The sequence below is a fragment of the Pseudophryne corroboree genome, chromosome 10, assembly GCF_028390025.1.
Source record: "Pseudophryne corroboree isolate aPseCor3 chromosome 10, aPseCor3.hap2, whole genome shotgun sequence".
Taxonomy (NCBI): Eukaryota; Metazoa; Chordata; class Amphibia; order Anura; family Myobatrachidae; genus Pseudophryne; species Pseudophryne corroboree.
In genome coordinates this window covers 101,959,096-101,981,721 of record NC_086453.1, presented here as the reverse complement: position 1 = coordinate 101,981,721, position 22,626 = coordinate 101,959,096, and the positions used below count along the sequence as shown (strand labels likewise).

The 22,626-nt window shown below is 44.9% G+C and overlaps 1 protein-coding gene across 4 annotated transcripts in view; it reads right to left on the bottom strand.

Annotated features, from left to right (window-relative positions):
• ISOC2 (isochorismatase domain containing 2) overlaps window positions 1-20,907 on the bottom strand; it is a 105,683-nt gene extending 84,776 nt beyond the window's left edge. The window contains exons 1-3 of one of the 4 annotated variants that reach the window (XM_063942675.1): window positions 20,802-20,876; window positions 18,710-18,804; window positions 442-582 (exon numbers count right to left, since the gene is read on the bottom strand). In XM_063942675.1, coding sequence (XP_063798745.1) covers window positions 442-582; window positions 18,710-18,742 — 174 coding nt within the window. In that variant the 5' untranslated portion in view covers window positions 18,743-18,804; window positions 20,802-20,876. Of the gene's footprint in view, window positions 1-441; window positions 583-18,709; window positions 18,805-20,801 lie in introns of all 4 variants that reach the window. The other 3 variants (XM_063942677.1, XM_063942676.1, XM_063942678.1) reach the window with 3 other exon arrangements.
• Between the last annotated feature and the right edge of the window lie 1,719 nt (window positions 20,908-22,626).

Here is a 22,626-nt window from a genome sequence, read left to right as displayed (position 1 = left end):
CTTGTGCTACAATTGCTGAAACCACTGGGGTGTCATATTTGCCACTCTTTTGGCTCAGATCTATTTATATTACCCTAAAAACCCAAATCTCACGGGTGGAATGAAGAATCCCAGTAGATTCCCAGACATTTCTAAAACACACACTCTCCCCACAGTCTTTATCCATCGTGCTTTTCAAGAATTCATTGCAGGTATCATTGCACAGTAAGATATTTATCAGATGCATCGCTTCGTCTATTAGGCTTCTGCGGTTGTCAAGAGTGAAAAAGCCTCCGATATAGTTTATTTATACTTCTCTATTATTATCCTAATGCCGGCCTGTCACTTCTGAATGCCTTTTTTATACAAACTAATGAAAGAAAACAAGCAATCCTCCACATCTGGATGAATCACGCATCTCATGTAAAAGCATTTTTATAGTACGCTATACATCTACTTTACCTGAAGCATCCGAGCAGCCACAGATACAATCTGAGGAAAGAAGACGATGTTATGGCGAAACTTCTCCTGCATGTCACATAGGAACAGGACACTGGACTGCTGACGCAACTTGCCAAGGCGAATCAGCGACATTTCAGCTTTCTACAATAAAATATTCATGTATATTAAAAATTAAGGACACCAATAAGAGGGAAATAGGGTGTGCCATGTTGTCAAATATTAATTGCCGCAGAATAAGCCCATAATTAGCCATTATTTGTCAGCAACTGTAACATGCAATAACAGTGGGGACAGGTGTAAACAAGCACTTACACTTGTTTTTTTTAATTATTAAAAATAATAACAACAATAATAATAATAATGAGAGTGATGGTAAAACTAAACCACAAACAGCTTTAACAATTTGCCTGGCTTGGTCGCATGTGATGCGACTGAAGCCAGGAGTTCATTACCTGGCTTGGTCGCATCACATGACCAGCTGTCCCCTGGCATATACGCGGCCCCCGCTGGCTTCCTCGGCACCCGTTGGGCACTGGCTCTACCTGGCAGCGGTCTCTGAAAACAGTTTTGTTTAACGGGAAGGGGTGGTTTATAAAACTTTAGTTTGGTTTTTACTAATAAGGGTGTGTGTGTGGGAGGGGGAACAATAAAATAACATATCCTAGATCTGAATGAATGAAATATTCTGATTAAATACTTTGTTCTTTACATAGTTGAATGTGCTGACAACAAAATCACACAAAAATTAATGGAAATCAAATTTATTAACCCATGGAGGTCTGGATTTGGAGTCACACTCAAAATTAAAGTGGAAAAACACACTACAGGCTGATCCAACTTTGATGTAATGTCCTTAAAACAAGTCAAAATGAGGCTCAGTAGTGTGTGTGGCCTCCACGTGCCTATATGACCTCCCTACAACGCCTGGGCATGCTCCTGATGAGGTGGCGGATGGTCTCCTGAGGGATCTCCTCCCAGACCTGGACTAAAGCATCCGCCAACTCCTGGACAGTCTGTGGTGCAACGTGGCGTTGGTGGATGGAGCGAGACATGATGTCCCAGTTGTGCTCAATTGGATTCAGGTCTGGGGAACGGGCGGGCCAGTGCATAGCATCAATGCCTTCGTCTTGCAGGAATTGCTAACACACTCCTGCCACATGAGGTCTAGCATTGTCTTGCATTAGGAGGAACCCAGGGCCAACCGCACCAGCATATGGTCTCACAAGGGGTCTGAGGATCTCATCTCGGTACCTAATGGCAGTCAGGCTACCTCTGGCGAGCACATGGAGGGCTGTGCACACCATTACTGACCCACTGCCAAACCGGTCATGCTAGAGGATGTTGCAGGCAACGTTCTCCTTGGCGTCCCGAGACTCTGTCACGTCTGTCACATGTGCTCAGTGAGAACCTGCTTTTATCTGTGAAGAGCACAGAGCGCCAGTGGCGAATTTGCCAATTTTGGTGTTCTCTGGCAAATGCTTAACGTCCTGCACGGTGTTGCGCTGTAAGCACAACCCCCACCTGTGGACGTCGGGCCCTCATACCACCCTAATGGAGTCTGTTTCTGATCGTTTGAGTAGACACATGCACATTTGTGGCTTGCTGGAGGTCATTTTGCAGGGCTCTGGCAGTGCTCCTCCTGTTCCTCCTTGCACAAAGGCGGAGGTAGCGGTCCTGGTGCTGGGTTGTTGCCCTCCTACGGCCTCCTCCACGTCTTCTGATGTACTGGCCTGTCTCCTGGTAGCGGCTCCATGCTCTTGACACTACGCTGACAGACACAGCAAACCTTCTTGCCACAGCTCGCATTGATGTGCCATCCTGGATGAGCTGCACTACCTGAGCCACTTGTGTGGGTTGTAGACTCCGTCTCATGCTACCACTAGAGTGAAAGCACCGCCAGCTTTCAAAAGTGACCAAAACATCAGCCAGAAAGCATAGGAGCTGAGAAGTGGTCTGTGGTCACCACCTGCAGAACAACTCCTTTATTGGGAGTGTCTTGCTAATTGCCTATAATTTCCACCTGTTGTCTATTCCATTTGCACAACAGCATGTGAAATTGTCAATCAGTGTTGCTTCCTAAGTGGACAGTTTGATTTCACAGAAGTGTGATTGACTTAGAGTTACATTGTGTTGTTTAAGTGTTCCCTTTATTTTTTTGAGCAGTGTATATATATATATATATATATATATATATATATATATATATATATATATATATATATGAACAGATAGTATGAGCGCAAACAACAACGGTAATGAACTTTTTATATATATATATATATAAACACAAATAAAAAGTCCCGTAGAACTAAAATGTCCACAGAATTGAACAAGAAGCAATGTTCCTCAAATTCGCTGACAGCCAATATCGTTTGGAAAGGAAGATTTGTCAGTGTGCACTTCTGGAACTTCCAGCTGTCGCCTCCCCAATGTTACCCGATCCCGAACGGGTGATAGTCCTGGCAAAAGATTGAAGAAGCAGGGAGCGCCAATAGTGCATTAAAAGAGTACAATGGTTTTTATTTTTAAAAATCCAGATCGGTCACAAGTAAAAAACCCGTACCATAAAAGGCGGTCAAACCACCGCTTGTATAACCAGCATAAGATTTTACCCCACTGTGCAAAGCAGTATTCTCGGTTTCAAATCCACAACGTCAGACCACGCCCATACGTGTTTCGTCATTCGACTTCGTCAGTAGGCTTGGTCTTTATTAATCACAGCACTCACAATCACTTTAGCGGCCGACAATGGATGTCTCTCCCTCCGCTCCCTTCAGCGTTTGACCTAACGCTTCAAACGCTGAAGGGAGCGGAGGGAGAGACATCCATTGTCGGCCGCTAAAGTGATTGTGAGTGCTGTGATTAATAAAGACCAAGCCTACTGACGAAGTCGAATGACGAAACGCGTATGGGCGTGGTCTGACGTTGTGGATTTGAAACCGAGAATACTGCTTTGCACAGTGGGGTAAAATCTTATGCTGGTTATACAAGCGGTGGTTTGACCGCCTTTTATGGTACGGGTTTTTTACTTGTGACCGATCTGGATTTTTAAAAATAAAAACCATTGTACTCTTTTAATGCACTATTGGCGCTCCCTGCTTCTTCAATCTTTTGCCACATATATATATATATATATATATATATATATATATATATATATAAATGTATGTATTAAAACATTTTTAACTTTAATAAGTACTAAATATAAAAATAAGAAGAAACTTCTGAGCGGTTTCGTGGGGCAAAAAATCATCAGTTAAGTGGTTAAGGGGTCAATCCAATTAGGTGCTAGATGCCTTGTGCAAGCTGCGGAGTTGCCATTTTCACAGAAAATGGACACCCCCCAATTACCCCACAATCTACTTTTTCATTAGCTTATGCATCCCAAATTTACTGAAAGCATTTCAACCAAAAATAATTGCTTTTGGTCATTTACATTTTTTTTTTTTACTTTAAAATTGCAGCAAATTACACCAAAAGCACATTTTCTCTATTTTTTTTTTTTTCATTTTTAGTTTAATTCCTTTGTAATTAAACAACATTTGCAAGCTTTTTACTTTAAAAAAAAAAAACACCCCACAAATCAGCCATCAGCCATATGAAATTTTTATTGAATATTTGCATTTAAACCGAAAAAGGGAAAGGGGTACAGAAGGAAAATAAGGGAAAGCGGAGGGAAAGGGGATACACATAATGTGAAATAGAGCTATGCAGAGTACAATAATCCACAAAACAGTGAAGCAAAGACCAGCTGTACATATCAACATATCAAACAATCACAGTACATAAATGTAACTGATAGGATCGGCTCCGGGACGTTGAAAGTAGTGTGAATCACAGGTTTAAGAGGTCACTGAGGCTAGGGAGAACGACACGTCACTTAAATCGGGAGCTCTAAAACTCCTATAGTTGCTCCAAGGAAGCCAATGCAGTAGCGGGCTTGAGGTCGGAAAACACTATACAACCCCTGGAGCGGCTTAAGCCAGATAGGATCACATTCCTCCCTCCAATTCACTTTCAATACATTTCATTGCATATGTAGGATAAAGGAAAATAGGCTTTACTGTTAATTGGAGAGACTTGGGTTTAAATAGCAGTCTAAGGCATTTGCTCCTCATGCCTTGAGGAAGATACTTGTGTATCGAAACGCGTTGGGAAGGACTGTTTGGTGAAGCTCTTTCCCGGGTGGACGATACAGTGGGGATCCAGGGATGCCTGTTACACTGTAATTATCCATGCGCTGTTGTCTACTTTTTGTTGGTAGACCATATGACCGGGTGAGGGTCCATTTTATTGTGCATTTTAATGAGACTTATTAAAAAGAATATATTACACTATTAGAAGTTTTTCCTTTATCCTACATATACACCGAAAAATATTGAAAGTGAATTGGAGGGAGGAATGTGATCCTATCTGGCTTAAGCCTCTCCAGTGAATGCGATATTGTCTACATAATAAGTAGACCACCATTTCTGGTAGGGGGCTGCATTATTGTTCTTGATACGTGACTCATCTGAAGGTGTGATACACTATGAGATCTTTTTTCTCCTATTTTTGAGTGCATTAAGAAGCTCTAGAAGAAAATTACCACTTGGAAAAATACCAAAGGAGGTGGAGCCTTGAAAGTGGCATAACTTTTATTTCCAGCGCCGAAGGACAAAGCGGTGATATTGTGTTTCATTTGTGGTTTTTAGTGGTTTGGGTTGAAGCTACTACACCAATTTGTCTAATAGGCAGCTATCAGGCGCATTTGGTCAGATTACACAAATTTGTGTTCAATATACAACCCCGGCTATCTCAAATACATAATGGGAGTGTACCACGTTTTCAACAGCTACTATGGTCAGGACAGTAGGTGTGCGCCAATGGCGAGCAATCAATAATTTAGTCGAAATGAGTATCTGGCCCATCGTATAGTGATTACTAGGTGAGAGATCACCGTGGTACACATGGAGAATGGACAGTAAGGGGTAACAGAAACGCCCAGGACTTTAGCAATAAGGGCAAACACAAAATTCCAGAGACCAACAAGTGCAGAGCAGTCCCAGAAGATATGAAATACTGTACCCGCCACAATTGCGCCAACACAAATTAGAGGTAGAATGCTTCATTGCGTGTAAGCAGGCAATGGTGAAATAGAGACAGTGCAGGAGTTAATAGAACAATTCCACATGGGACATACATCTAGATACTCGAAAGCACTGAAAGACGAATTTCCAATCCTCCTCCAGGACTGTGCTCCCTAAATCTACCTCCAATTTCACCTGAAAGGGGAACATCTGTAAAGGGCGGGAGGTAACAATAAGGTTATACCATCTGGATATGCCCCCCTCTACTATCCCGCTTATTTAATAATCCTTGAATTAGTTTAGGTAGAGGGTATAGGCTATAAGGGGGTTGTGTAACTTCCATCACCCAATGTCTCAGCTGTAAATATTTGTCAAATTCCCTATGGGGTAAGGCGTATTGAGATTGAATTTGGGCAAATTAAAGTAAAGATCCATTTATAGTAAACTCACGAAGGGATATAATTCCGTGAGATACTCATGTGTCAAACCTTAGGTCCAGGATTAGACAAGCTAAGCCCTTTAAAGTAAAGCCAGAGGGAGGTAGGGAAACAGTATCCAATTTAAGAGATAGGTCCAACCATGCTATCTGGGCAGAATGTACCATGAGAGATTTAGCAGCATTTGAGACCTTTTAAAGGGTTGGGTTCAAAATGCTGGCGGTCAGAATATCGACCGCGGAATCCCAACAGTGAGAATCTTGGCAGGGAAAAGGTAAGTAAATTTACCTTCCCCCAGTGGCCCCCTAACCCTCCCTTTCCGCAGCCTAAACCTAACACCCCACGCCCCAACACAGCCTAACTCTCACCAGTGGTGCCTAAACCTAACCACCCCCCTCCCTGCAGCCTAACCCTAGCCCCGTCCCCAGATTACCACCTTTCTCGGGTGCATGCATTTGTGAAAAGTCTGCAAGTTTCATGAAACAAACTTCAGACAGACTCGTACCTAATTGAATTAACCCCTAAGCCTTAAGTTGGTTCTCTGATAAAAATGCCAATAGGCGATGAAACGCACCAGAACAACTAAAGTTGCCCCTTTTATCAGAATACTGTTGGAAGTTATTACCAGTATGGGACTATTATTTATAGCTTGGTACCTACTGACAGTTTGTCTACACATCTCACTCCTTTTCTGAGTACGTAGCAGCCACAACCCAAAATTTATTAACAAATACTTTTTGGCACACTAACAATCGTGGACGGGTTTTCATGTAGCCTTGAGATTTTGTAAGTATTAATTTGCTAATGATAAGCTCATAATACCATAGAACTTTGATTCCTATAGCTGGTAAAGATCCTGACGTTCCTCTAGCACAGGCATTCCTAACCTCGGTCCTCAAGGCACACTACCAGTCCAGGTTTTACTGATATCCAGGCTTAAACACAGGCAACTTAATTAGTACCTTGGTTATTTTGATTTAACCATCTGTGCTGAAGCCTGGATATCACTAAAACCTGCACTGTTAGTGTGCCCTGAGGACCGAGGCTGGGACTGCTCTAACACTCACACTCTAATAAGTGCATAAGGAATGTGTTTGAACATCAGTGAAGTTTTTACTGAGAGTTACTGTACAGTGCATCCGGAAAGTATTCACAGCACTTCACTTTTTCCACATTTTGTTATGTTACAGTCTTATTCCAAAATGGAATAAATTCATTTTTCCCTCAAAATTCTACACACAATACCCCATAATGACAACATGAAAAAAGTGTTTTTGAGATTTTTGCAAATTTATTAAAAATAAAATTAAGAAATCACATGTACATTAGTATTCACAGCCTTTGCTCAATACTTTGTTGATGCACTTTTGGCGGCAATTACAGCCTCAAGTCTTTTTAAATGTGATGCCACAAGCTTGGCACACCTATATTTGGAAAGTTTTGCCTATTCCTCTTTGCAGGACCTCTCAAGCTCCATCAGGTTGGATGTGAAGCGTCGGTGCACAGCCATTTTCAGATCTCTCCAGAGATGTTCAATTGGATTCAAGTCTGGGCTCTGGCTGGGCACTCAAGGACATTCACAGAGTTGTCCTGAACCCACTCCTTTGATATCTTGGTTGCATGCTTTGGATCGTTGTCCTGTTAAAAGATGAACCGTTGCCCCAGTCTGAGGTCAAGAGCGCTCTGTAGCAGGTGTTCATCCAGGATGTCACTGTACATTGCTGCATTAATCTTTTCCTCTATCCTGACTAGTCTCCCAGTTCCTGCACCTGAAAAAGATCCCCACAGCATGATGCTGCCACCCCCATGCTTCCATGTAGGGATGGTATTGGCCTTTTGATGAGCGGTGCCTGGTTTCCTCCAAACATGATGCCTGGTATTCACACCAAAGAGTTCAATCTTTGTCTCATCAGACCAGAGAATTTTGTTCATCATGGTCTGAGAGTCCTTCAGGTGCATTTTGGCAAACTACAGGCGGGCTGCCATGTGCTTTTTGCTAAGGAGTGGATTCGGTCTGGCCACTCTACCATACAGGCCTGATTGGTGGATTGCTGCAGTGATGGTTGTCCTTCTGGAAGGTTCTCCTCTCTCCACAGAGAATGCTGTAGCTCTGACAGAGTGACCATCGGGTTCTTGGTCACCTCCCTGACTAGGGCCCTTCTCCCCTGATCGCTCAGTTTAAACGGCTGGCAAGCTCTAGGAAAAGTCCTGGTGGTTCCGAACTTCTTCCATTTACGGATAATAGAGGCCACTGTGCTCATTAGTACCTTCAAAGCAGCAGATATTTTTCTGTACAGTTCCCCAGATTTGTGCCTCGAGACAAACCTGTCTCGGAGGTCTACAGACAGATCCTTTGACTTGGTTTGTGCTCAGACATGCACTGTCAAGTGTGGGACCTTATATAGACAGGTGTGTGCCTTTCCAAATCATGTCCAATCAACTGAATTTACCACAGGTGGACTCCAATTAAGCCGTAGGACCATCTCAAGGAGGATCAGTAGAAACAGGATGCACCCGAGCTCAATTTTGAGCTTCATGACAAAGGCTGTGAATACTTATGTACATGTGATTTCTTACTGATTTTAATAAATTAGCAAAAATCTCAAAAAAACTTTTTTCACATTGTCATTATGGAGCATTGTATGTAGAATTTTGAGGACAAAAATGAATGTAGTCCCTTTTGGAATAAGGCTGTAACATAACAAAATGTGGAAAAAGTGAAGCACTGTGAATACTTTCTGGATGCACTGTATATACCAGTGGTTTATGGACTGACAGTATATAGCAGATTATATAATAGGATACATCTAACCTGTAGGCATTTTACTAAATATTGAAGGTCTGTGATGTATGCTATTATACACATGTATGGAGTTTTAATGGTTATTTATTTAGATTAGATTATATAAAAATGACAATAGCAGGCTTATTATTATTTCATTGAATTCACCACAAGTGCTGGCCCATTAGAAGCCATTCAACCTATATTTCTATTTTTTCAGGTGTTAGCAGCCACATGTGTAACCAAACTCTTAGACGTAAGATTTTTGGCTCAAAACAAGAGTGGCAAACAACTGTAATTCTTTAAAATAAAATAAAAAGATAAAAACAATTAAAGACGTAAAAATATCAGGTCCAGACATCTAAAACTTGGCTGCATTGGATCACCATTGCGACCATTGCTCGGTATGTTGGCAGCATCAGTCATCTAAGCCGCAGCTTACTCAGAATGACACCTGGAACTGCTCAGCCAAGTCCAGGAAATCTGTGTCCGAAGACACAGACTCTGGCCTTAGCCCTGCCAGAAAACAGGGACAACACGCCACCATTCTCGGAAGTGTTGGCCAACGCTGCCCACCCCTGCCTTAGGGGGCCATGTGTGCAGTCATGCAGGACCCATTCTGTACATGCACAGAATGAGTCCTGCACATGCACAGTCCACATTCCACCAGAGATGTTTGAGTACAGTACATTTCTGAATCAGGCCCGAGATCCAAAAAACCCACAGATTTTATGAAAGGTCGAATTTTGGCTGCTTAAAGAATCGCTTGATTAAACAATCTTTAAATAGTATACTTAGTGCTGAAATCTGTAGCTTCAATGTACTGAGGGCAAAAGTTTTTTGTAAAACGTCCTGAATAAAGTCCAGAGGTATCCTATATTACACAAGGCTAACGCTGCTCCTCACCTGTATGGGGGGAATTCAAGTGTTTTGTCACCCAACTGAGCAATTCCAGTGTTGCTCCGTTCAGATGTGCATAGCCACTGGTGCTGACATTGTTCTGATGTTGTTCCGTCATTTTGACAGCTGGTAAGTAGTTCTGTATATTTTTCAATTTGGTTTGCACCAATATAGTAATACTTTTCATGTGTCAAACTGTAGCATAGCTTTCAAGAAACACTATCACTTGTAATAATAAGAATTTACTTACCGATAATTCTATTTCTCATAGTCCGTAGTGGATGCTGGGGACTCCGAAAGGACCATGGGGAATAGCGGCTCCGCAGGAGACTGGGCACAAAGTAAAAGCTTTAGGACTAGCTGGTGTGCACTGGCTCCTCCCCCTATGACCCTCCTCCAAGCCTCAGTTAGGATACTGTGCCCGGACGAGCGTACACAATAAGGAAGGATTTTGAATCCCGGGTAAGACTCATACCAGCCACACCAATCACACCGTACAACCTGTGATCTGAACCCAGTTAACAGCATGATAACAGAAGGAGCCTCTGAAAAGATGGCTCACAACAACAATAACCCGATTTTTGTAACAATAACTATGTACAAGTAATGCAGACAATCCGCACTTGGGATGGGCGCCCAGCATCCACTACGGACTATGAGAAATAGAATTATCGGTAAGTAAATTCTTATTTTCTCTAACGTCCTAGTGGATGCTGGGGACTCCGAAAGGACCATGGGGATTATACCAAAGCTCCCAAACGGGCGGGAGAGTGCGGATGACTCTGCAGCACCGAATGAGAGAACTCCAGGTCCTCCTCAGCCAGGGTATCAAATTTGTAGAATTTAGCAAACGTGTTTGCCCCTGACCAAGTAGCTGCTCGGCAAAGTTGTAAAGCCGAGACCCCTCGGGCAGCCACCCAAGATGAGCCCACTTTCCGTGTGGAATGGGCTTTTACAGATTTTGGCTGTGGCAGGCCTGCCACAGAATGTGCAAGCTGAATTGTACTACAAATCCAACGAGCAATCGTCTGCTTAGAAGCAGGAGCACCCAGCTTGTTGGGTGCATACAGGATAAACAGCGAGTCAGATTTTCTGACTCCAGCCGTCCTGGAAACATATTTTCAGGGCCCTGACTACGTCCAGCAACTTGGAATCCTCCAAGTCCCTAGTAGCCGCAGGCACCACAATAGGTTGGTTTAAGTGAAATGCTGAAACCACCTTAGGGAGAAATTGAGGACGAGTCCTCAATTCTGCCCTGTCCGTATGAAAAATTAGGTAAGGGCTTTTATAGGATAAAGCCGCCAATTCTGATACACGCCTGGCTGAAGCCAGGGCTAACAGCATTACCACTTTCCATGTGAGATATTTCAAGTCCACAGTGGTGAGTGGTTCAAACCAATGTGATTTTAGGAATCCCAACACTACATTGAGATCCCAAGGTGCCACTGGAGGCACAAAAGGAGGCTGTATATGCAGTACTCCCTTGACAAACGTCTGAACTTCAGGAACAGAAGCTAGTTCTTTTTGGAAGAATATCGACAAGGCCGAAATTTGAACCTTAATGGACCCTAATTTGAGGCCCATAGACAGTCCTGTTTGCAGGAAATGCAGGAATCGACCCAGTTGAAATTCCTCCGTAGGGGCCTTCCTGGCCTCGCACCACGCAACATATTTACGCCAAATACGGTGATAATGTTGTACGGTTACATCCTTCCTGGCTTTGATCAGGGTAGGGATGACTTCATCCGGAATGCCTTTTTCCTTCAGGATCCGGCGTTCAACCGCCATGCCGTCAAACGCAGCCGCGGTAAGTCTTGGAACAGACATGGTCCCTGCTGGAGCAGGTCCTGTCTTAGAGGTAGAGGCCACGGGTCTTCCGTGAGCATCTCTTGAATTTCCGGGTACCAAGTCCTTCTTGGCCAATCCGGAGCCACGAGTATAGTCTTTACTCCTCTCCTTCTTATGATTCTCAGTACTTTTGGTATGAGAGGAAGAGGAGGGAACACATACACTGACCGGTACACCCACGGTGTTACCAGAGCGTCCACAGCTATTGCCTGAGGGTCCCTTGACCTGGAGCAATATCTGTCCAGTTTTTTGTTGAGGCGAGACGCCATCATGTCCACCTTTGGTTTTTCCCAACGGTTTACAATCATGTGGAAGACTTCTGGGTGAAGTCCCCACTCCCCCGGGTGAAGATCGTGTCTGCTGAGGAAGTCTGCTTCCCAGTTGTCCACTCCCGGAATGAACACTGCTGACAGTGCTATCACATGATTTTCCGCCCAGCGAAGAATCCTTGCCACTTCCGTCATTGCCCTCCTGCTTCTTGTGCCGCCCTGTCTGTTTACGTGGGCGACTGCCGTGATGTTGTCCGACTGGATCAATACTGGCTGACCCTGAAGCGGAGGCCTTGCCTGACTTAGGGCATTGTAAATGGCCCTTAGTTCCAGGATATTTATGTGAAGTGACGTTTCCATGCTTGACCACAAGCCCTGGAAATTTTTTCCCTGTGTGACTGCTCCCCAGCCTCTTAGGCTGGCATCCGTGGTCACCAGGACCCAATCCTGAATGCCGAATCTGCGGCCCTCTAGGAGATGAGCACTCTGTAACCACCACAGGAGAGACACCCTTGTCCTTGGAGACAGGGTTATCCGCTGATGCATTTGAAGATGCGATCCGGACCATTTGTCTAGCAGATCCAACTGAAAAGTTCTTGCGTGGAATCTGCCGAATGGAATCGCTTCGTAAGAAGCCACCATCTTTCCCAGGACCCTTGTGCACTGATGCACTGACACCTGGCCTGGTCTTAGGAGTTTCCTGACTAGGTCGGATAACTCCCTGGCTTTCTCTTCCGGGAGAAACACCTTTTTCTGTACTGTGTCCAGAATCATCCCTAGGAACAGCAGACGTGCGATTTTGGAATATTTAGAATCCATCCGTGCTGTCGTAGTACTATTTGAGATAGTGCTACTCCGACCTCTAACTGTTCTCTGGACCGTGCCCTTATCAGGAGATCGTCCAAGCAAGGGATAATTAAGACGTCTTTTCTTCGAAGAAGAATCATCATTTCGGCCATTACCTTGGTAAAGACCCGGGGTGCCGTGGACAATCCAAACGGCAGCGTCTGAAACTGATAGTGACAGTTCTGTACCACAAACCTGAGGTACCCTTGGTGAGAAGGGCAAATTGGGACATGGAGGTAAGCATCCTTGATGTCCAGAGACACCATGTAGTCCCCTTCTTCCAGGTTTGCTATCACTGCTCTGAGTGACTCCATCTTGAACTTGAACCTTTTTATGTAAGTGTTCAAGGCTTTCAGATTTAAAATGGGTCTCACCGAGCCGTCCGGCTTCGGTACCACAAACAGCGTGGAGTAATACCCCTTTCCCTGTTGTAGGAGGGGTACCTTGATTATCACTTGTTGGGAATACAGCTTGTGAATGGCTTCCAATACCGCCTCCCTGTCGGGGGTAGACGTTGGTAAAGCAGACTTCAGGAACCGGCGAGGGGGAGACGTCTCGAATTCCAATTTGTACCCCTGAGATACTACCTGCAGGATCCAGGGGTCCACTTGCGAGTGAGCCCACTGCGCGCTGAAATTCTTGAGACGGGCCCCCACCGTGCCTGAGTCCGCTTGTAAGGCCCCAGCGTCATGCTGAGGACTTGGCAGAAGCGGGGGAGGGCTTCTGTTCGTGGGAAGAAGCTGTCTGTTGCAGTCTTTTTCCCCTTCCTCTGCCCCGGGGCAGATATGAGTGGCCTTTTGCCCGCTTGCCCTTATGGGGACGAAAGGACTGAGCCTGAAAAGACGGTATCTTTTTCTGCTGCGAGGTGACTTGGGGTAAAAAGGTGGATTTCCCAGCCGTTGCCGTGGCCACCAGGTCCGATAGACCGCCCCCAAATAACTCCTCCCCTTTATACGGCAATACTTCCATATGCCGTTTGGAATCCGCATCCCCTGACCACTGTCGCGTCCATAATCCTCTTCTGGCAGAAATGGACATCGCACTTACTCTTGATGCCAGAGTGCAAATGTCTCTCTGTGCATCTCGCATATATAGGAATGCATCCTTTAAATGCTCTATAGTCAATAATATATTGTCCCTGTCCAGGGTATCAATATTTTCAGTCAGGGAATCCGACCAAGCCACCCCAGCACTGCACATCCAGGCTGAGGCGATTGCTGGTCGCAGTATAACACCAGTATGAGTGTATATACTTTTAAGGATATTTTCCAGCCTCCTATCTGCTGGCTCCTTAAGGGCGGCCGTTTCTGGAGACGGTAACGCCACTTGTTTTGATAAGCGTGTGAGCGCCTTATCCACCCTAGGGGGTGTTCCCCAACGAGCCCTAACCTCTGGTGGGAAGGGATATAGTGCCAATAATTTTTTAGAAATTAGCAGTTTTTTGTCGGGGGTAACCCACGCTTCATCACACACTTCATTCAATTCATCTGATTCAGGAAAAACTACACACCCCACATAATACCCCTTTTTGTGGTACTTGCAGTATCAGGGATGTGCAAAACCTCCTTCATTGCCGTGATCATGTAACGTGTGGCCCTACTGGAAAATACGTTTGTTTCTTCACCGTCGACACTGGAGTCAGTGTCTGTGTCTGGGTCCGTGTCGACCCACTGAGGTAACGGGCGTTTAATAGCCCCTGACGGTGTTTGAGACGCCTGGACAGGCACTAACTGAGCTGCCGGCTGTCTCATGTCGTCAACAGTTTTCTGTAACGTGCCGACACTGTCACGTAATTCCTTAATTACGGCCATCCATTCAGGTGTCGACTCCCTAGGGGGTGACATCACCATTATAGGCAATTGCTCCGCCTCCACATCATTTTCCTCCTCATACATGTCGACACACACGTACCGACACCCAGCACACACACAGGGAATGCTCTGATAGAGGACAGGACCCACTTAGCCCCTTGGGGAGACAGAGGGAGAGTTTGCCAGCACACACCAGAGCGCTATATATGTATAGGGACAACCTTACAATAAGTGTCTATCCCTTATAGCTGCTTATATCTGTTATTTTGCCAAATAAGTGCCCCCCTCTCTTTTTTACCCTGTTTCTGTAGTTGCAGGATGCAGGGGAGATTCTGGGAGCCTTCCTACCAGCGGAGCTGTGTGGGAAAAATGGCGCTGTGTGCTGAGGAGATAGGCCCCGCCCCCTTCACGGCGGGCTCTTCTCCCGCTTTTTTCTGGAAAACTGGCAGGGGTTAAATACATCCATATAGCCCGGGAGCTATATGTGATGTATTTTTTGCCAAATAAGGTAAATTCATTGCTTCCCAGGGCGCCCCCCCCCCAGCGCCCTGCACCCTCAGTGACCGAAGTGTGAAGTGTGCTGAGAGCAATGGCGCACAGCTGCAGTGCTGTGCGCTACCTTATGAAGACAGGAAAGTCTTCTGCCGCCGATTTATGGACCTCTTCTTGCTTCAGCATCTGTAAGGGGGCCGGCGGCGCGGCTCCGGGACCCATCCATGGCTGGGCCTGTGATCGTCCCTCTGGAGCTAATGTCCAGTAGCCTAAGAAGCCCAATCCACTCTGCACGCAGGTGAGTTCGCTTCTTCTCCCCTTAGTCCCTCGATGCAGTGAGCCTGTTGCCAGCAGGTCTCACTGAAAATAAAAAACCTATTTAAAAACTTTTACTCTAAGCAGCTCAGGAGAGCCACCTAGATTGCACCCTTCTCGTTCGGGCACAAAATCTTAACTGAGGCTTGGAGGAGGGTCATAGGGGGAGGAGCCAGTGCACACCAGCTAGTCCTAAAGCTTTTACTTTGTGCCCAGTCTCCTGCGGAGCCGCTATTCCCCATGGTCCTTTCGGAGTCCCCAGCATCCACTAGGACGTTAGAGAAAATGAATTAACGTTATCTGAGATAACTTTATCATTTCCATAATTCTTGCATTATCTTCATTACACCAAAAAGAGACTCTCTGGATTTGGTTGCAAGACTGGTCCCTGATTCAGAAGGTACATTTGAAGATCAGGCCACATTTGTTCTACGGACATTCCTTTTGCTACTGCGACCCATGACCTGTGAGGTAAAACTGGAATCACTGCAATCACTTCTGCTGCATTGGTTTTTAATCTTTTTCAGGTTCTTGCAATTGGAGAAAAGGGGGAACACATACTCCAGTTTGAGTCTACATGTGCTTGTTAGGTCATATATTCCTTCTGCTTTGAGTCTCTGTGACAGGTGTAGAATTATCCCAACCATTGAAACTTTATTCTGTTAAGACACCCAATGTGGTTCTCAGGGAGGAGTCTTGCATCAGTCTTTTAGAGGTTGATCTGGAGTTCCAGGTTTGAAATCCCATTATTGGTCCTCATTCCGAGTTGTTCGCTCGCTAGCTGCTTTTAGCAGCAGTGCAAACGCTAAGCCACCGCCCTCTGGGAGTGTATCTTAGCTTAGCAGAAGTGCGAACGAAAGGATTGCAGCGCTGCTACAAAAAAAGATTGTGCAGTTTCTGAGTAGCTCGAGACCTACTCCTAGCTTGCGATCACTGCAGACTATTTAGTTCCTGTTTTGACGTCACGAACACGCCCTGCGTTTGCCCAGCCACGCCTACGTTTCCCCAGCCACTCCTGCGTTTTTATCCGACACGCCTGCGTTTTTACAGTCACTCCCTGAAAACGGTCAGTTGACACCCAGAAACACCCACTTCCTGTCAATTACTCTGCGGTCAGCAGTGCGACTGAAAAGCGTCGCTAGACCTTGTTTAAAACTGCATCGGCTTTTGTGAAAGTACGTCGCGCGTGCGCATTGAGCCGCATGCGCAGAAATGCCGATTTTTAGCCTGATCGCTGCACTGCGAACGAAAGCAGCTAGCGAACAACTCGGAATGAGGGCCATTGTCTCAGTACTTCCCGTTGCATACTGAGGATCTCAGCCAAGTCTGGATCTGATAAGAACTTATATTTTTTTTAAGATTCTTTTTTGACACATTAATGCCCTCTCTATTGCAGTGTCTTTCTCGCTACCCAGAAACTGTAGCTGCTGATAGGTTATCAAGTCACTTTTGTTGGCGTTGTAGCTCCCTGTACACCTATGGGGAGGGCTCACTGCCACCTGTCCTTGTTTGCTTCTTCCAGCAAGGCCAATCATTTCTTCACTACAGAGAAAGATCTGGAGTCTGATGTGATGCGGCTGCTCTGAGACTGTAAGCTGGGAACGTACTGAGCATTAACCGAGCGGCAAGATCCCAAACCTACTAGTGACTAGGAACTGCCACATCATATAATCCAGTTTAAGGATCCAGATCACTGCACAGATTCAGTCTGCTGAGGGTGGCACCAGTTTCCGATCCAAAGCAATTTCTTCTGTATGTAGCTGGGGGTAATCCATTGCTGGCACAACAGCCATATACTCAGTTATGTAAGCAGAACACTTTTCCCAGTCACTCTATAGATTCTGTGGTAATCAATATATTACAAAAACTAGAATGGTGGAAGAGGGATGGAAGAAGGTGAAGAGGTATAGAGTGGAGAGAGGAGAAATAGGAAGTGGTGTGGAATGATAACAGAAGTGACAGTATAGAATAAAACAGGCTTTTAAGTGCTGGACACACCGCCACAACCTAAGTATCATGGCCATGACCATTTGTCATACATGCGCACTTTGACCCAATTCACCCAGAGTATCTGGGATATTCAATTTGGCCCGAAGAAACATCGGGAGTAAAAACCCCCGATTTTTCTTCGGGTGCTGTGGTCGGGCTATTTAAATTAGCTCGGCCGGTAACAAGTCCTTTTACACCCGTAAACACACAGGTTCAGTGAAACCTGTGTGTTTTCGGGTGAAATAGCCCCGTTTTCGGATGAAAATGGGGCTATCAGGCATTTTGCTTCGCCTGCCAAAACCCTGATAAGCCGCGTGACGCGGCGGCTTATCGGGGCCAATTAAATAGTCCCCGGCGGTGAGACTTATCACCCGCAATCGTAGTGGCACATTGACTATCCCCCTATGTCTGGTTGAAAACAATAATCTCATTCTCCCCCACCCACAGCATCAATCACTCACTCGGCCTTGCCTTCCCCCTATCTTGCAACATTTCTGACTTAGCTAACTCTCTTTGCTGCTTTTACGAATACCACTTCGTCTCATTCAATACACTCCCTGCTGCCAAATCCTCTTCTTCAAGAGTAATCTGGATGAACCTGAACAATTTCTCTTAATTACTTTAATCCTTTCTCTCTCCCTATAAACCTGGTTTGCCCAAACCAGAGTGTAACCCTTTACAACTCATCTATTGCCACTGCTCTTCACTCAACCCTCCCAGCTACCTAAGACAGCCTCCATTGGTCTACACTCCGACCCTGCCACCAAACTGACCAGGTTCATTCAGCTATGCTGTCGTACTGCCAAACATCTGTGGAGTAAGTCTTCATCTCTTGTTGACTTTCATTACTTAAAATCTTTCTTATTCCATAGACCTGTACTTCCACTAGCCAAACAATCCTTCAAGGGTCTCATTCCTTTCAATCCTCCATTGCTGGTGGCTTTTAACCTTCATTCTCCTTCCTCCCTCTCAGCCTCTTTCCTGAGAAACAGAATCTATCAGGAAAAAAGTAATCGCCTGCAGCCAGCACATGCCCTGTCTCTCTGTTCTCCCAACCACTCAGGATGAAATGCAAGTTCCCCTCTCTGTTTCTCTCCCTTCAACTTGCCCATTTGATACCACCCCCTCCAGCATTACCTCTCCTCCAATGTCTGACTAAACCTCACCCACCCTTGCAGCCTTTCTTTTCTGCTGGCATCGTTAAAAAATTCTCTCAACCCCACCTCACTGTCAATCTATCATCCAATCTCTCATCTTCCCTTTGCATTCATTTTTCTTGAGAGGCTTATCTACACCTTAACTCTTTATGTGTTGTACTTGACCCTCTCCAATCTGGCTTTCACCCAATCCACTCTACAGAAACGCTCAATACTCTAGTTATCTATTTCTACTTCAGAGAAATATCCTGTTTCCTACTTCCTGTTTTTAATCATGTTCAATAAAGTTTTTTTGTGAATAAAAGGAAGATCTTAGCCACTAACGCTATCCTTGACAAAGGGCATTGACTCACAAAAAGCACTGGAAGCAGCGGAAGTGACGTCATTACCTAGCGCCAACGTGCGCCGCAGCTGCTCACAGAGGGAACCAAGCCGGACATTACCGCAGCTTTTGAGACAAAAATAAGGTAGGGAATGGTAAGGAAAGTTAGTCAACTTACCCGCTGCCATTTCCATTGGTGTGCAAGATCGGGATACGGTCATTAGGTCAACAACACTTAGGTCGACATGGTCACTAGGTCGACATGGAAAAATGTCGACATGCGGTTTCATTTTTTTTTTTTTTTTACTTTTTCATACCTTACGATCCACGTGGACTACAATTGGGAATAGTAACCCATGCCAAGTGCAGCGGGAGCGGAGTGAGGCAACTTGCCCGAAGCGAGCCAAACGAGGGGACATGGTGCACCAACTGGGGTACCCCGTCACTTAACGAAGAAAACGACACCAAAAAAATAAAAATAAAAAAAAGAGTAAAAAAACCCTCATGTCGACCAACAGTGGTCAACCTAATGACTGTCGACCTAATGACCCATACCCTTAAGATCTGGACTATACATTGGAACCCAATATACTCTTACAAAAGTACTCCACCACGTTTTCACTCAAAAAGCTGTTAACATATTACTAATTTATTATTCTTATTACAGGTATGGGCGTTTACACTTATTTTAAGAACAAGCGCTCCATTATCATTTGTGATTATAGCCCCAACCTCTCCCAATCAGAAATCACTCCCCAAGACCCCTCAGTGGTGTTACATAAAAAAAAAAAAAAAAAAACAAGGGCTCTCTGGGAGATGGCATGCTGTGCTGCCCCAGGCACGTGCCTATTGAGTAACCTGCCACCGAGGCCGATGCAGTGTGGTGTGCACAGGTCCCCAGGCTCCATGTTCTCAGTGCTTCCTTTACTGTGCTTGGGCAGATCTTTGGAAAAATGACAACGTGCCTTTTTCCCAGTGATTTCTACAGTGCTGACACTGGAAGGGGAAGTATATCATACCTCCCAACTTTCAGGAGGTAGGAATCGGGATTATGGCGCTGTGTAGCGTGACCAAAGTAAAGGGGGCGTGGCTTCGCAGCAATGATGCGATCATGAGCCAAGTCCCCATTTCCCATCACTATGGGGGCATGGTAGATGCTAGAATCAAGTGGGCTAAGGGACCTTTCCCGTCTGGGGGAGGAGTCATAACACAAGGTTGAGGAGCAAGGCCAGCGGGATAGTTCCTCTACTATCCACGCCACCAACTATTACCTTTAGTAATCAGGTGGCGAGCGAAGCGAGCCCGCGAGGGTACTTTTCGGGTACCCTGCTCGCCCGTAGCTCCTCCCCCTGGTGACGTGTCTCCTCCCCTAGATACGTCAGGAGGTTCCTTCTCCCACTCCAAAATAAAATCAACCATGGGGGCATGGCCAGCGCTCTGTGAACTGCTGACCATGCCACCAGTCCCTCGTCTCCGGGAATAGATGCGATGTGCATGCGCACAGCATTTATTCACCGTTGCTCTGAGCAGCGAGTGACAGGAGCCCCCCAACTGCCTCCCTCCCCCACCGTTAGACATTGCGGCCCGTGGATAGGACAGCAGAACAGTACCCCCCCAAAAAAAATCTGGACTGTCCCTCGAAAATCGGGATAGTTTGGAGGTATGGTATAGATTAGAATTTATTTATGGGTGCGATGAGGGGCTTTCCCACGGACCAAGGGGCCTGTGTTCACCGCACACCCTGCACCCATTACAGATCATAGTAATAATCACGAACATATGCAGTGACACTAAACGCAATATGTTTCCAGCATTCATATTTAATTATACATATCGCCCCCAGGCTCTTCGAACCGAGCTGTCTTCCAACTGGGACGTGACAGGAGCACCCTGCCCGATCAACAACAGCTAGCAGGTATCTCTGCGACTCTGAGCAGGAGTCACGCTGAGCCAGGATCAGTGCCACCCATTGCTGCGATGGTGTGTCCTCAGCAGCGCTCACAACACGGGTCTGCTGCTGCCTAACGCCCGCGCATACAGGACACACAGCTAGCGGTGCTGAGGTGCCATATCACGCTCCCCACACACGTGACACGTCTCACCTTGCCCGCTGTGTGACTCACCTGAAGTGCAGACTTCCTGTACACCAATGCACGGCGTGCCGTCAGCCAGTCATGTACAAGCGCCGCCGCCCCGCCCACAACTGCTGCACCGACCAACAGGAGGGCAGTTTCCCGCCCTTATCTGCACTGTAACCTATCAGGGACTGGCACTGACAGCAGGAGAGACTGTATTGCAACCTATCAGGGACTAGCACTGACAGCAGGAGGGTTTGCGCTGCACCATATCAACAACTATTTACATGTTTAGCTAACAACATTTACAGCACACTGACTGCAGCAGTGTGTGATTATGGTCAGACCTGATGTTGTTCCTACCACAGCCTATGGTTTGAGGTTCTTGTTTTATGCTTACATTTATATACCCTGCTCAAAAAAAATAAAGGTAACACTAAAATAACACATCCTAGATCTGAATGAATGAAATATTCTTATTAAATACTTTGTTCTTTACATAGTTGAATGTGCTGACAAAATCACACAAAAATTATCAATGGAAATCAAATTTATTAACCCATGGAGGTCTGGATTTGGGGTCTCCCTCAAAATTAAAGTGGAAAAACACACTACAGGCTGATCCAACTTTGATGTAATGTCCTTAAAACAAGTCAAAATGAGGCTCAGTAGTGTGTGTGGCCTATTCGTGCCTGTATGACCTCCCTACAATGCACGAATCCCTGATCCTAAATCTTTCCAGTAATGCACTACATGTTTAATGGTGTATTAAGTGTAAGGAAGATAATTGTGATAAAAGACTGGCTACAGAATTTATAGTGTTAAAGTCATTTAAGGAAGGGTATAATCTCCATATCTATGTTAAGTCCTCTGGGAGTCAAGGTGCCAAGTTCGTATATCATCCTCGTTTCCTCTCTTGACAGGATATCTTCAATGTTGCGCCCTCTCAATGGTTTTTTGATTTGTTTCAATCCAATAAACTGCAATTGGCTCTGGTCCAAATGATGTACTTCTTTAAAGTGTATGGGTATACTATGATTATCACGTCCATTTTTTATATTGCACAGGTGTTCCTGAATGCGTATATGGAGTTTTCTTTTAGTTTTTCCAATATACTGGAGGTCACAAGGGAGTCATATATATGCTGTGGTACGAACTTGGCACCTTGACTCCCAGAGGACTTAACATAGATATGGAGATTATACCCTTCCTTAAATGACTATAACACTATAAATTCTGTAGCCAGTCTTTTATCACAATTATCTTCCTTACACTTAATACACCATTAAACATGTAGTGCATTACGGGGAAGATTTAGGATCAGAGATTCGTGCATGATTGGATCTAATTTTTAATATAAATCTTAATATAAATTTTATCATTGGTTATTCTTCAAATAAAGGGTAGATCAATTATTTATTCTTCTTAACAGCAATTTATTAATTCTTAAGAAATTCTTCTAAATGATATTATGATAAATAGCTCTTACTCTTCCTTATAGGCCTCTGGAATAAACTTTCCAGTGACCCGAGGGTCTGCAAAACCATTGGGGTACTTATAGATAAGGTCTACACCAGTAACCAATATAGTAATCCTGTAGAATTATTGGGAACTCATACTCTATAGTATGATTTTTTTGCAATGAGTGCTAATCTTCCCATTTTATATTTTTATATGGGGAATTAGATATAGGGGTTAATTTATAGATATTCAACGGGTCTTTGATAGAATTAGTGTGGGATATTTATATGAATTATCATTATATATCAAGGAATAATTTTTAAATTATTTTTTAATATAAAATAGAAGTTTTAGGTTACATGTGTGTTTGTCTATTTGTGTGAAGTTATGTATGGCCCTTAAGAATCACTTT